The sequence below is a fragment of the Poromitra crassiceps genome (genome assembly GCF_964638095.1).
Source record: "Poromitra crassiceps genome assembly, contig: HAP1_SCAFFOLD_2054, whole genome shotgun sequence".
NCBI classification, from domain to species: domain Eukaryota; kingdom Metazoa; phylum Chordata; class Actinopteri; order Beryciformes; family Melamphaidae; genus Poromitra; species Poromitra crassiceps.
The window spans coordinates 750-14,138 of record NW_028150371.1 but is presented as its reverse complement, the minus strand read 5'-3'; the positions used below and the strand labels follow the sequence as shown (position 1 = coordinate 14,138).

At 48.3% G+C, this 13,389-nt stretch overlaps 1 protein-coding gene across 1 annotated transcript; it reads left to right on the top strand.

Annotated features, from left to right (window-relative positions):
* Window positions 1–3,579: 3,579 nt before the first annotated feature.
* Window positions 3,580–13,184, top strand: LOC310772132 (ligand of Numb protein X 2-like; the record flags this gene model as incomplete). The annotated part of the gene is made up of 6 exons (XM_083664586.1): window positions 3,580–3,983; window positions 10,251–10,489; window positions 10,707–10,844; window positions 11,276–11,475; window positions 11,886–12,299; window positions 13,011–13,184. Coding segments are annotated over 6 exons (1,569 nt in total), but the record flags the coding sequence as incomplete, so codon positions are not given.
* Window positions 13,185–13,389: the final 205 nt, after the last annotated feature.

Below are 13,389 nucleotides of genomic sequence, written 5' to 3'. Positions count from 1 at the left end.
TCAATAGAAAGCAAAGGAAGCCAATGAGTGCACTGACAATAACACTGTGGCCTTGGACACAGACACAGACACACACACAGACACACACACAGACACAGACACACACACACACACACACACACACACACACACACACACACACACACACACACACACACACACACACACACACACACACACACACACACACACACACACAGAGTCCCTTCTGGGATCAAAAGAGAGATGTTGCATGGCAGCTATTAAGCATTTAGCAGTCTTCAAAAGGCGTGTGTAAGGGAATCTGTTGCTACAGAGTCCAACAATGTTTAAAATAGATTTAAGTGCTTTTGTGGCTGGCACTCTAAACTGCTGGCACAGTGAAGACCTAAAGCCTTAACTTATTGATAAACAGCATTCACAGGCTCTGATACCCTCAACAGGACCCCGTGCGTGTGTGTGTGTGTGTGTGTGTGTGTGTGTGTGTGAGTATGCATGTTTGCTCTTGCTTGTTGAGATGTATACTTGCGTGCCTGCATGTGGACAAGTCTGTCTGTGCGTGTGTGCGTCTGTGTGTCTGTGTGTGTGTGTGTGTTTGTGTGCGTGTGGTGATGTCAGAGCTTTGTTATAGGAACAGAGAAGCTTTGTGTCCTCATGATTAATTCATGTCCAGCTGCGGGATAGAGACAGAAGCAGCCAGTCACACAGAGACAGGAGCACGTACTTAAGGAGACTGAAATAAGTACTACCGGTCCGGTAGTCGAGGAGACAGAGGCAGGTTGTCACAGAAGTGGGAACTAGTCACGGAGACAAGAGGAAGAAGGGTCTAGCGCTGGCTGGGTGATATGGATCAAAAATCATATCATGGTATTTTCTATGAAGTGGGATCAATGTTCAGTTGTAAGTCAAAGTCACATCATGTGACATGTCACAAGCACTTTTATTAAAACACGATAGGGCTAGGCGATATGGACAAGATCAAATAGCCTATCACAATATTTTTGACCAAATACATCGATATTGCGACAATATTGTCGGGATGACTACTGGTGCTTTCACAAAATATGTATACAACTAGCAGAATAGCCGTCCCTATGTGACTAGCCATTTAGTCAGGCCTCACTCGCAGAGTTGGCATGCAGCCTCTCCTCTCTCTCCCCAGAGGGTTTTCATAGTCCACTTCCCTGAGCTCCATCAGTAGCTAACGAATGGAGCTCTCCATGGTGCTGAACTTGTGTTGGCTCATTTTGGCCACTACTAGTTTGCCATTTTGGCCCATTTAGTCAGCCCTAATTATATAATAAAAAAAAATAGGTCACCCGCAGAGGTGCTTTTTACGCTTCCTGAAAGATTCAGCGCGATCGCACGTAAAATGGCATAGCTGTGGCCCAACACAATTGCTGCTCACACACTCACACACAGAGACTTCACATTGTTATTATAGGATGATACATTTGATAAATAATCATCAGTAATGTGGATATAATGACTAAGTGGCTAAAGGCAAATAATAGAACAGGTAGAATAGTCTGGTAAGTTCAGAAAATGACATCACTTTTACTTCTACTGTAATGCAGCCTTTAAAGCCAGGAAAAGACAACACTTATGCCATATCACGATTACAATATCTAAAATCTAATACGATATCTAGTCTCATGTCATGATATCATGATAATAGTCGATATCATGATAATGATATAATGGATATATTGCCCAGGCCTACAAGGGGCTCTCATCGTCTCCCCTCTCTCTGACGAGCTTCCAGCCTGTAGCAGGGAGGGCGTCCTGCTGAGAGAAGTGCATCTGTTGTGTAGCTCGGCTGCATCCTTCCCCGGCTACACTCTGAATGTCAAGCCCCACTGAACAGGCTCCAGGTCGTCATGGAGACAGGAGCAGACCCTCAGCTGAACAGAGGCAGGTAGTCTCTGTGGCTTGGCCGGCCCACTGCGTGTTGAAGTGCGCCCCCTGCTGCCTGTCGATGGCTATTTATTAGCCCCCAGAGGGTCTCGGTAGGACTGGGCTGAAATCAATATCCCGATGAACACAAAGATTGTTTTGGTATCGATACATATCACGATATGGCTCACGTATGCAACATCTCATTAAATCCACTTGAACTGAATGGTCATGTTAGGTGAGATCGATGTGACACAAAATAGAAATAGCCTACTCAAATAATATTCCTTAAAAATGTTTGAAACTTCATTTTGTTAAGTAAAGTAAGTAAAGTGAGTCAACTTTGCTTATCATCAATTTAGACAGCTGAATTGTGTGTCATGATGATATCCCCAAATCACCATATTATCATCATCATCATCATCATCATATAATTGAATGAATTATCATCATATATGATTCCACTGAAAGACGATAAACGATAATATTGAATTTTTCGCCCAGCCCTAGGTCTCAGCTAATAGACTCTAGCAGAAGGTCTACATGGCTTTTGGATGTGGATGTGTCCAGTGGAAATGACTAGTTGTCAGTATCCACTGTGCTCGGTCGCCTGGTGAGTGGGCCGCTGTCTCTGCTGTGGACGGGCCAGAGCACATGCACACGGCTCGCAATGAAAGAGAAAACATCAAGCTGCAGTAATTGTTTGCTGTGAAGTGTTTCAAGAATCCCTGCCAGTTTCTTGGCTGTGACCATGTTCGCCGTCTGTGTGTCTGATTCCCTTCTGGAGCCTCCCCCGCCTCCCTTGTCTCCACACACCATCCCTTTTCCTGTCGTTTTCTGTCCCCATTCCTATCTCTGATATCAGGTCTCATCCCATGAATCGCTTGCACCACCCTTTCTTGCTCTCCTTGTTCCCTTTCTCTAAGCCTCTCTACCTCTTCCCGGCACCATTTTCCCCTCTTTATTGCTCTCCCAATCCCACTTCCTCTGATCTGTGTCCTCTCTCTGCCTCAATCCCACATAATTCCCTCTCTGTGGAATTGGAAGATTGCAGCAAGCGAGAGCAAAAGAGAGATTATACTGTCAGATTAGTGGGCAGAAGCTGCAGCAATACATAATCTCAGCGTACACACATATATTCACTCACACACACACTCTCTCACACTCACACACACACACACACACACACACACACACACACACACCACACACACACACACACACACACACACACACACACACACACACACACACACACACACACACACACACACACACACAACACACACACACACACACACACACACACACACACACCACACACACACACACACACACACACCACACACACACACACACACACACTCACACACACACACACACACACACACACACACATTCACGCAGGTTACACGTGGGTTCATGACACGTACACAAAGTATTGTCCACATGAATAAATGGAAGCAGACACTCGTCTTTTTGAAACAGCTGTTTAACCCCCCCGTCTCTGCCCTCTGACCCACAGGGTGATGTGCCATTGGCCACTGGGGGGCATCTGTCCTCTCCACAACCGGCTCATCCTCTGAAGCTTATGGGATAGGAGCACGTGCCCCATCCCGACCTCCCCCCCCCACCCTCTCCATCCAACGCAGCCCCCCGCTGGAGTCATTCGTGCCAAAGCCAAATCGGGTGGGAGGAGCAGGGATGGGCAGCCCGGGCTGTGAGGTGGGTCCGGCCGGGCCGGCGGAGCCGGTCCTGGAGGCTCTGTGCTCCGAGTGCGGCCAGATCCACCGCAGCCGGGAGAACCACCTTTACAACTACCGCCTGGAGGTGGACGATGACCTGGTGTGCCACATCTGCCTGCAGCCGCTGGTCCAGCCGCTGGACACGCCATGCGGCCACACCTTCTGCGCCCGCTGCCTACGGAGCTTCCTGCAGGAGCGGGACTTCTGCCCGCTGGACAGGGCGCGGCTGCAGCTGCAGGCGTGCCGGAGGTCCAGCATCCTGGTTCACAAGCTGCTGGACAAGCTGTCTGTGTCCTGCCCTTTGAACCCAATCTGCTCCCTCAGCATGCCTCGCTGTGACCTGGAGGCACATCTCAAACACAGGTACTAGAGACCGCAATGACATGTTCATGCACATACAGGCAGACATACAGTACGAGGTTCATGCACATACAGGTAGATGGAACCACACACACAGATGAGTTGCTATGAACATGGACAGGACAGACAGGCTACACATGGCACACATTTGATTCATATTTCACACATCAGTGCACGTTAATCTCTGCACACACATTTCTGACACGTAAGCCAGGTATGAGCTGCAGTTATGTGGGTGTTAATCAGATGAGTAGCAAAGACACCAGATGGATTGGACACTTACTGAAACTGAGAAGTATGTCACCTAATGCACGCACACTATCTATATATAAAATTGAGTATGTGGGCGATATTTATAGTTTGTATGTTTCAATTGTGTGTCCGGCCACAGGTACGCCGTTTCAAGTCCGATCAGGCTGAAACTTTCAGGGGGTGTAAAGGGCACCAGTGTGGGTGACCTGACAGAGCCGGATTTTTTAATTAAGCTAATTAGCTAACGATATGATGTCATCAGTGATGTCATCAGTGATGTCAAAAGTTATGTCATAAGGGCATGCACACACACACACACACACACACACACACACACACACACACAAGGATGCATTGTGACAAGACTGATCAGTGATGTCATAGTGACATCAGTGATGATGGAGTTGGATTTTTTATGTGATGTCATCAGTGACGATGTGATGTCATCACTGATCACTGATGACATTATCACTGATGCCATCAGTGTGAGGCTATATAAGTGATGGGAGTATAAACAGGTAGAATCGGGAGGAACCAGACGGAGACGATGGCTTCCGCCCCTGGGCTGTGCCGGTGACCTGACGAAGCTGGATTTCTTAATTAGGTGATTGCCCTAATTACGATGTCATAGAGCAGGTGAGGCAGCGACACGCAGTGGTCATCAGTGATGTCATAAGAGCTATGGGTGAGGCCGAGCCTCTATAGGCATCGAGCACGCGTAGTACATGTATATTCTCCAAACATCATCTTAATAACCATGGGTCGAAGAGTGGTATGCATTTGAAATGCCTCCATACTTTCCATTGGGAACCAGGCAAGATTCACTATGTACCGTAGATCTTAGTCCAGAATGGTTAGACTCAACCACTGTCATCTTAAAGGGTCTCAGTCCATCCACATGGTTTGGCTTCTGACCCATTTGGACCAGGTGATGTGAGATCCTGAGGGGATTATTGGGCTGTAAGTCATGTGACGGGGGATTAGTGTTTCCCTACCGCAGTCATGGGTTGGCTGACAAGAAGCTCTGTGGTCTCATTCTGCAACCATGCTGAGCAACTTCAACACCAGAGACCTTTTCAACCATTTCTTCTGTGAAACAGCCAAAGGCAACCCTGGCCTCTGGTGAGTTAACAATGCAGGACGTCAGGTCAGCTGCACTTGGGATGGCAAGATGGCATTTTCTCTCTCCCGCTTCTTCGCTTTCTCTCTGATCTAGCTACTCTCTCGCTCTCTCTCTCTCTCACACACACACACACACACACACACACACACACACACACACACACACACACACACACACACACACACACACTCTCACACTCTTGCTTGCTTTCTTCCTTTCTCTGTCCCTCTCGTTATCAGTGAGAAAGACAATTGTATGTATGAGTGTGAGATAACATGTTGTCGGTTGTTACGTGGATGAAAATAGTGTCAATTCAACATGTGAAAGGCTGTCTGAAGAAATGTAGCAATACTTGGAGAATTTACGCAGCATACTTATTGCTAAAACAGTGATGTTACTTTGCTTGGTGCCTATCTTTTTATCATGCTATTGCGGGAAATAAATAACAGAAATAGATAACTTTAGGATCCGATAAGACTGTGTGTATTGTCTTTACCAGGTCATAGTAAAATAGAATAAAAATCGACAGTCGACTCTACAGCATGTGAAGTGTGTATGGTGTGCAACACCTGAAAGTGCTGATGGGAAGCTACTAGTTGTACTAGTAACAGCTACAGACTGAGTCAGCTTACTAGAAATGATAACAGTCTAAACCACAGACATGTACAGTATGTATGTGAAGAATCAGTTGAAACCGGTTTATAAGGAGGGACTTACTCTGGAACATATTATACTCAGGCTGTACCCACCAACCAATACCTGGATTAATATGCTGAATCAGATGTCTCTGTGAATACAAGTCTTTATTCTTTACACAAGGAGAGAGGACCCTAGCATGTTAGTCATGCAATCGTAGAAGCAGTCTTTAAGGAAAGACTTCCTTTTATACAGTGCACTGTACATTTGGGAAAAGGCTTCCAGCGTGGAGCTCCAGTTGAGTGGAACAAGATTATAATTAGTGTTCACTTGCACGATCTAATGATTATTGATTCGGGACCAGACCTCTGATTGGTTGAATTCCTTAAACCAATGTCTGTTGCTAAGGAAACTTACATTGCTTTGTTGAGACGTCTTGCCTTTTGACTGGTTATACAATACCCACTTAACACCTCTAAGAGGAGATTGTCCTTAACAAGCTCACACTAACAAGCTATTGCTAACAAGCTGTTGCTTAAACTGGTTTGACATGAGACACCTACCACAGCCCCTAGTCTTGTCAATTGTATGCCTTGAAAATTGTATCCAAAGTGTGGCGATAGTCCAAAGAAACAGAAAGTACGTTCTGTAGCCCTTCTCGGTTCTGGTGACAAGCTGTCAAACCTGTGGCTCAGTATTTCATAGCTCCAACCCATTTAACCTTCACTGTCAACAGTCTCCTTGTCCAAACCTTTTAATCAATCACATTTGGAGAAGGGTACATCCCAGCGTAGGCTCGGGAGGGAAGAATGTTCTCGCCATGCCATGAAAAGACAGGGAAAGACGGGTTCAGACAAAAGAGGTCAGTGTGAGGGCTGACGTGACATTCTTTAGTAGGGTAAAGATTAAACCTCGCCTCTCCTCTGCCATGTAGACTTAGGTCTAAGATACAGTAGGAGCCTCTCCTCTGCCATGCAGACCTAGGTCTAAGAACCACTAGGAGCCTCTCCTCTGCCATGCAGAATTAGGTCTAAGATACAGTAGGAGCCTCTCCTCTGCCATGCAGACTTAGGTCTAAGAACCACTAGGAGCCTCTCCTCTGCCATGCAGACTTAGGTCTAAGAACCACTAGGAGCCTCTCCTCTGCCATGTAGACTTAGGTCTAAGAACCACTAGGAGCCTCTCCTCTGCCATGCAGACTTAGGTCTAAGATACAGTAGGAGCCTCTCCTCTGCCATGCAGACCTAGGTCTAATAACCACTAGGAGCCTCTCCTCTGCCATGCAGACCTAGGACTAATAACCACTAGGAGCCTCTCCTCTGCCATGCAGACTTAGGTCTAAGATACAGTAGGAGCCTCTCCTCTGCCATGCAGACTTAGGTCTAAGAACCACTAGGAGCCTCTCCTCTGCCATGCAGACTTAGGTCTAAGAAACACTAGGAGCCTCTCCTCTGCCATGCAGACTTAGGTCTAAGATACAGTAGGAGCCTCTCCTCTGCCATGTAGACCTAGGTCTAAGAACCACTAGGAGCCTCTCCTCTGCCATGCAGACTTAGGTCTAAGATACAGTAGGAGCCCCTCCTCTGCCATGCAGACTTAGGTCTAAGAACCACTAGGAGCCTCTCCTCTGCCATGTAGACTTAGGTCTAAGAACCACTAGGAGCCTCTCCTCTGCCATGCAGACTTAGGTCTAAGAACCACTAGGAGCCTCTCCTCTGCCATGTAGACTTAGGTCTAAGAACCACTAGGAGCCTCTCCTCTGCCATGCAGACTTAGGTCTAAGATACAGTGGGAGCCTCTCCTCTGCCATGCAGACTTAGGTCTAAGAACCACTAGGAGCCTCTCCTCTGCCATGTAGACTTAGGTCTAAGAACCACTAGGAGCCTCTCCTCTGCCATGCAGACTTAGGTCTAAGATACAGTAGGAGCCTCTCCTCTGCCATGCAGACTTAGGTCTAAGAACCACTAGGAGCCTCTCCTCTGCCATGCAGACTTAGGTCTAAGAAACACTAGGAGCCTCTCCTCTGCCATGCAGACTTAGGTCTAAGATACAGTAGGAGCCTCTCCTCTGCCATGTAGACCTAGGTCTAAGAACCACTAGGAGCCTCTCCTCTGCCATGCAGACTTAGGTCTAAGATACAGTAGGAGCCTCTCCTCTGCCATGCAGACTTAGGTCTAAGAACCACTAGGAGCCTCTCCTCTGCCATGCAGACTTAGGTCTAAGAACCACTAGGAGCCTCTCCTCTGCCATGTAGACTTAGGTCTAAGAACCACTAGGAGCCTCTCCTCTGCCATGCAGACTTAGGTCTAAGATACAGTGGGAGCCTCTCCTCTGCCATGCAGACTTAGGTCTAAGAACCACTAGGAGCCTCTCCTCTGCCATGTAGACTTAGGTCTAAGAACCACTAGGAGCCTCTCCTCTGCCACGCAGACTTAGGTCTAAGATACAGTAGGAGCGTCTCCTCTGCCATGCAGACTTAGGTCTAAGATACAGTGGGAGCCTCTCCTCTGCCATGCAGACTTAGGTCTAAGATACAGTAGGAGCCTCTCCTCTGCCATGTAGACTTAGGTCTAAGATACAGTAGGAGCCTCTCCTCTGCCATGCAGACTTAGGTCTAAGAACCACTAGGAGCCTCTCCTCTGCCATGTAGACTTAGGTCTAAGATACAGTAGGAGCCTCTCCTCTGCCATGTAGACTTAGGTCTAAGATACAGTAGGAGCCTCTCCTCTGCCATGCAGACTTAGGTCTAAGATACAGTGGGAGCCTCTCCTCTGCCATGTAGACTTAGGTCTAAGATACAGTAGGAGCCTCTCCTCTGCCATGTAGACTTAGGTCTAAGATACAGTGGGAGCCTCTCCTCTGCCATGCAGACTTAGGTCTAAGATACAGTAGGAGCCTCTCCTCTGCCATGTAGACTTAGGTCTAAGATACAGTAGGAGCCTCTCCTCTGCCATGTAGACTTAGGTCTAAGATACAGTGGGAGCCTCTCCTCTGCCATGTAGACTTAGGTCTAAGATACAGTAGGAGCCTCTCCTCTGCCATGTAGACTTAGGTCTAAGATACAGTAGGAGCCTCTCCTCTGCCATGCAGACGTAGGTCTAAGATACAGTAGGAGCCTCTCCTCTGCCATGTAGACTTAGGTCTAAGACGGAGGTTTTCAGAAAGTGGGAGGTGGGCCTCCACAGGGGGGCTCCAAACAGTTTCAGGGGAGGCTCAGTGAATGGAAGTGAAAAAATATGACATTAGTTATCAAAATGAGATCACATAGATCAGAGATACAGTCGTTTTGGAGAATTTTACTGTTTTCTTCCCACTTTCCCAGAGTCAGAAACTAATAAATGCCTTCAGACAGACCTTTTATGTATTTGATGTAGTCTGAAGTATGTCAGACAGTAATATCAGGCTATCTTGGCTCAATTGTTGAGTGTCTATGAGATCAAATAATTTAATCATGAGCCCATAGGCATCCAGGAATTGAGCAAGGGGGCTCCTTTTTCCAAGCTTTGTCTGGGGGGAGGCCCACAGTCTCAGACTTTGAAAAGCCCTGGTCTAAGATACAGTGAGCAGGAGCCAAGGGCGGGACGACTCGGCTGCCGCGGTGTGACTTTGTCAATCAGCATTGTTTGTGTCGAAGATTAAGGATTGGACACCGTCTATTAGATTAAATGGCAAGTATGCCAGACCACAGTGTTCTGCGGTGGCCAAGGTGGAGCGGTTGATCTTGTTACAGAGGGCGTGCAAGTGTGGACAGGTTAAACACTGCAGACGGCATGTGTCTCTCAAAGTGGGTAGAAGAGCCGTGGTGTGAGGAGACATTGAGAGAGACTGGGCAGTGTGTGTGTGTATTTTCACCCATATGAGCAAGAATCTGCCCTGTTGAAGGGTCCATGACATGAGCACGAGTGAAGGGGCAAAGTAAGACTAGATTTCCCCTGTACACATCAATAAAGTATCACATTACATTAATTGACTGCCTACCAGCACAAGGGTCGCAGGTTCAAGCCCCCGTGTCGCCTCCGGCTTGTTCGGGCGTCCATACAGGCACAATTGGCCGTGTCTGTGGGTGAGAAGCCGGATTAAGGGTATGTGTCCTGGTCGCTGCACTAGTGCAGGAAGCATGTGCTAGGGGCTAGGGGGGGAACTTGATCAAAACAACATTACATTAATTGTTGTGGAACTTTTTTCCGTACATGTCTAACAGACTGGCTGACTGACACCGGATAGCTTTTTTATTACACCCGTCTGTTGCTCGCTGAAAGGTGTCCCGGGACGCGGTGTCAGCAGACAAGCGTGGACGGCCCACGGTCCGAGAGTGGGGATGAGCAAGCGATGGCGACCAGCCCCCCCAGGTCGCCCCGCTCGCCGCAAACAGACCTGAGGGAGAGCGACCCCTCGCCGCCCCCGGACCCCCCCACCGCCTGCAGCAGCGACGGGCCCGTGTGGACAGACGACCCCGGACTCGACAACCCCGCCTTCGAGGAAAGCACCGAGGAAGACAGTGAGTTCTTCCGCTGGCCTCATCCTTGCTTGAAACTTCTGTCAGCCTCAGATGATAAGATAAAGTGAAGACCTTTAGATTGTACATAGCATCCAGTCGAGCTAAATCCAGTGATAAGGCACAGTAGCAAAGATATCCACGTAACCTAACGAACGTGTGTGTTATTAACCTCTCATTCTTAGTCTCTCTCTCTCTCTGTCCCTCTCTCTCTTTCTAGGTGTGGTAGGGTTGGAGTGTGTTGTGCCCAGGGTGAAGCGGCCCCTCAGTAATCCCTGCATCCACCTCCTCCGCTCCGTTAGCTCCGCCTCCTCTGGCTGGGACTGCCCCGAGTCTCCGCCTCTCTCCGCTGAAGAGGGTACGGTACCGCCTCTTCCATTTGAATGAGCATCTTCCCTAGGGTTGAATACTAGTGATATAAGATGTGAAATTATACCTTTTGTGTGAGTCCGAGTAGTCTCAGAGTTTATTTTAAACCTTAAATTATCCAGGGAAATTCGGCTGTTCTCTTTTCCAACACCCTACCCTACTTCATATTCACACCTGCCCAATACAACCGCAGTCTGCTGCTGTTGCCCACTAGAGCAGCTGGGGTTAAGTTAGTGCCTTGCTCAATGGGACATCGAGAAAGTAGGGAAAGGAGGGCATTACTTTCCCCACACACACTTTCTCTGCCAGCAGTGTTTCTAGGTGATATAATCACATTCAGACATGATTATCCTATAGGAAGATCTGAAATAGAAATTTGAAATGCAACTTTGTAACGTGATTTCATGTGTGTCCGTCAAGGCTGTGTAAAGTTGCCCTCCCTTCCTGAAGGAGAGATAACCACCATAGAGGTCCACCGGGCAAACCCGTACGTCGAGCTGGGCATCAGCATCGTGGGGGGGAATGAGACGCCGCTCATTAACATTGTGATTCAGGAAGTGTACCGTGACGGGGTCATCGCACGCGACGGCAGGCTGCTGGCTGGGGATCAGATACTGCAGGTGAGGACCTTCAAACGTCAATTTCTATTGTCTTTCTTCAGTGCTGCTTGGCCTTGGCTTTATCCGGGGAAGATTTAGAGGAACATGTCCACTCGTTTTCAGTGTTGGCCACTGTTCAGCTTATCACTTGAGCAATTAGTGGTTAAGTACTTTGCTCAAGGTTCACCTTGATCGTAGCTGTTAAGGGAGGCTATAGTATTATTCATTCACTTCCTATATGGAGATTCTTTTCCCCATCATGATCCAGCTTCTCTAACCTTCAGGCTGCCACCATATTGCCGTCACACCTCCTCTCAGTCCTGTCTTGATGTTTCTGATGCCTTGCAAATCATCTTTTCCTCCTCCTAAAACCACCATCCATCACTGTTTCAACAGCGTCTAACCTCTCTCTAACGGCCCTCTCTCCCCAGGTGAACAATGTGGACATCAGTAACGTGCCGCACAGTGTTGCCCGCTCGACGCTGGCGCGCCCCTGCGCCACTCTGCAACTCACGGTGCTGCGGGAGCGCCGCTGCGCATCCCGGGCCCCTCCCTCCTCTTCCTCCTCCACGCCGGCCGTGCCCCAGGCCCCCTGCTCCACCCCCGAGGGCACCCCCTCCAGCCCGGCCAGCCTGAGGATCACCCTGAACAAGCGCGACTCGTCGGAGCAGCTGGGCATCAAGCTGGTGCGGAGGACCGACGAGGCGGGCGTGTTCGTGCTGGACCTGCTAGAGGGAGGGCTGGCGGCCAAGGACGGCAGGCTGTGCAGCAATGACCGCGTGCTGGCCGTCAACGAGCAGGACCTCCACCACGGCACTCCAGAACAGGCCGCACAGATCATACAGGTAAGAATGGATATGGTTGGCCGATATGGTTGAAAACAATAATCTCACAATAATCATAAGGATCTTTCTCAATATCAATATACGTATTCGGGGTATTTTTTTTCGTATTTTTTCGGTACCGGTGGTAAAACAATACTTTTAAAACGCTATCGGTGCCTAAACTGTGCTTGAACCGATACATTTTAAAATTGAAAGTGGATTTAAAGTGATTTTTTTATTTAAAGAGGATTTCAAGTGGCACGCTCAAAACGATAATGTTAGTGAAGGTGTGTTTCAGAGCACCAGAGGGCAGATATTTCACTCAGCAGCTCGGGCATGGCCCCGAAATGAGGCACCTAATTCTGCGTTGTAATTTGGTACTGGTAGTACTGGTTGTAAAGGTACCGGTACCGGGTTGCGGTACCCAACCATACTCATATGGTTAATGTATGAAAAATCATGTTAAATAATCAAATTAATGTTCATCTCATTGAACCGAATGGTAATGTTCGGTTTGATGTCAAAGAAATCAAAATTATTCAAATAATATTCCTACCATACCTTGTTTTACGAGAGTTTGTATTTTTAAATTTGCTTGCCATCATCAATTTAGATGGGATAAATGTGTCACGATATTAAAATATCTTCATATCATCAAAATCAAATTATTGCCCAGCCCTACTGCACTGTTTATATGGGGTTGTTGCTAACGCGCTGACTCTGACTTCATAGGCCAGCGGAGAGAGAGTCCATCTGCTGATTGGCCGAGCCAGCAAGCCGACACCTCCTCCACCACCAAAGTCCAGCTCCACCAGAGACCTCTACTGCCTTGATCACTTCCTGCCCAACCACAGCTCCACCCCGAGCCCTGTGCCCACGCACCTGTCCCGCACCAGCACCCATAGAGTGAGGGCATGTGCTGTGTGTGTGTGTGTGTGTGCGTGTGTGTGTGTGTGTGTGTGTGTGTGTGTGTGTGTGTGTGCGCGTGCGTGCATGCGTGCGTGCGTGTGTGTGCGTGCGTGCGTGCATGCGTGCGTTGTTAATTACTCTATTGCAGACACCCCCTCACTTTTAGTTTCTGACTTCTGTGTGGTGCTGATGGACAGCTCCT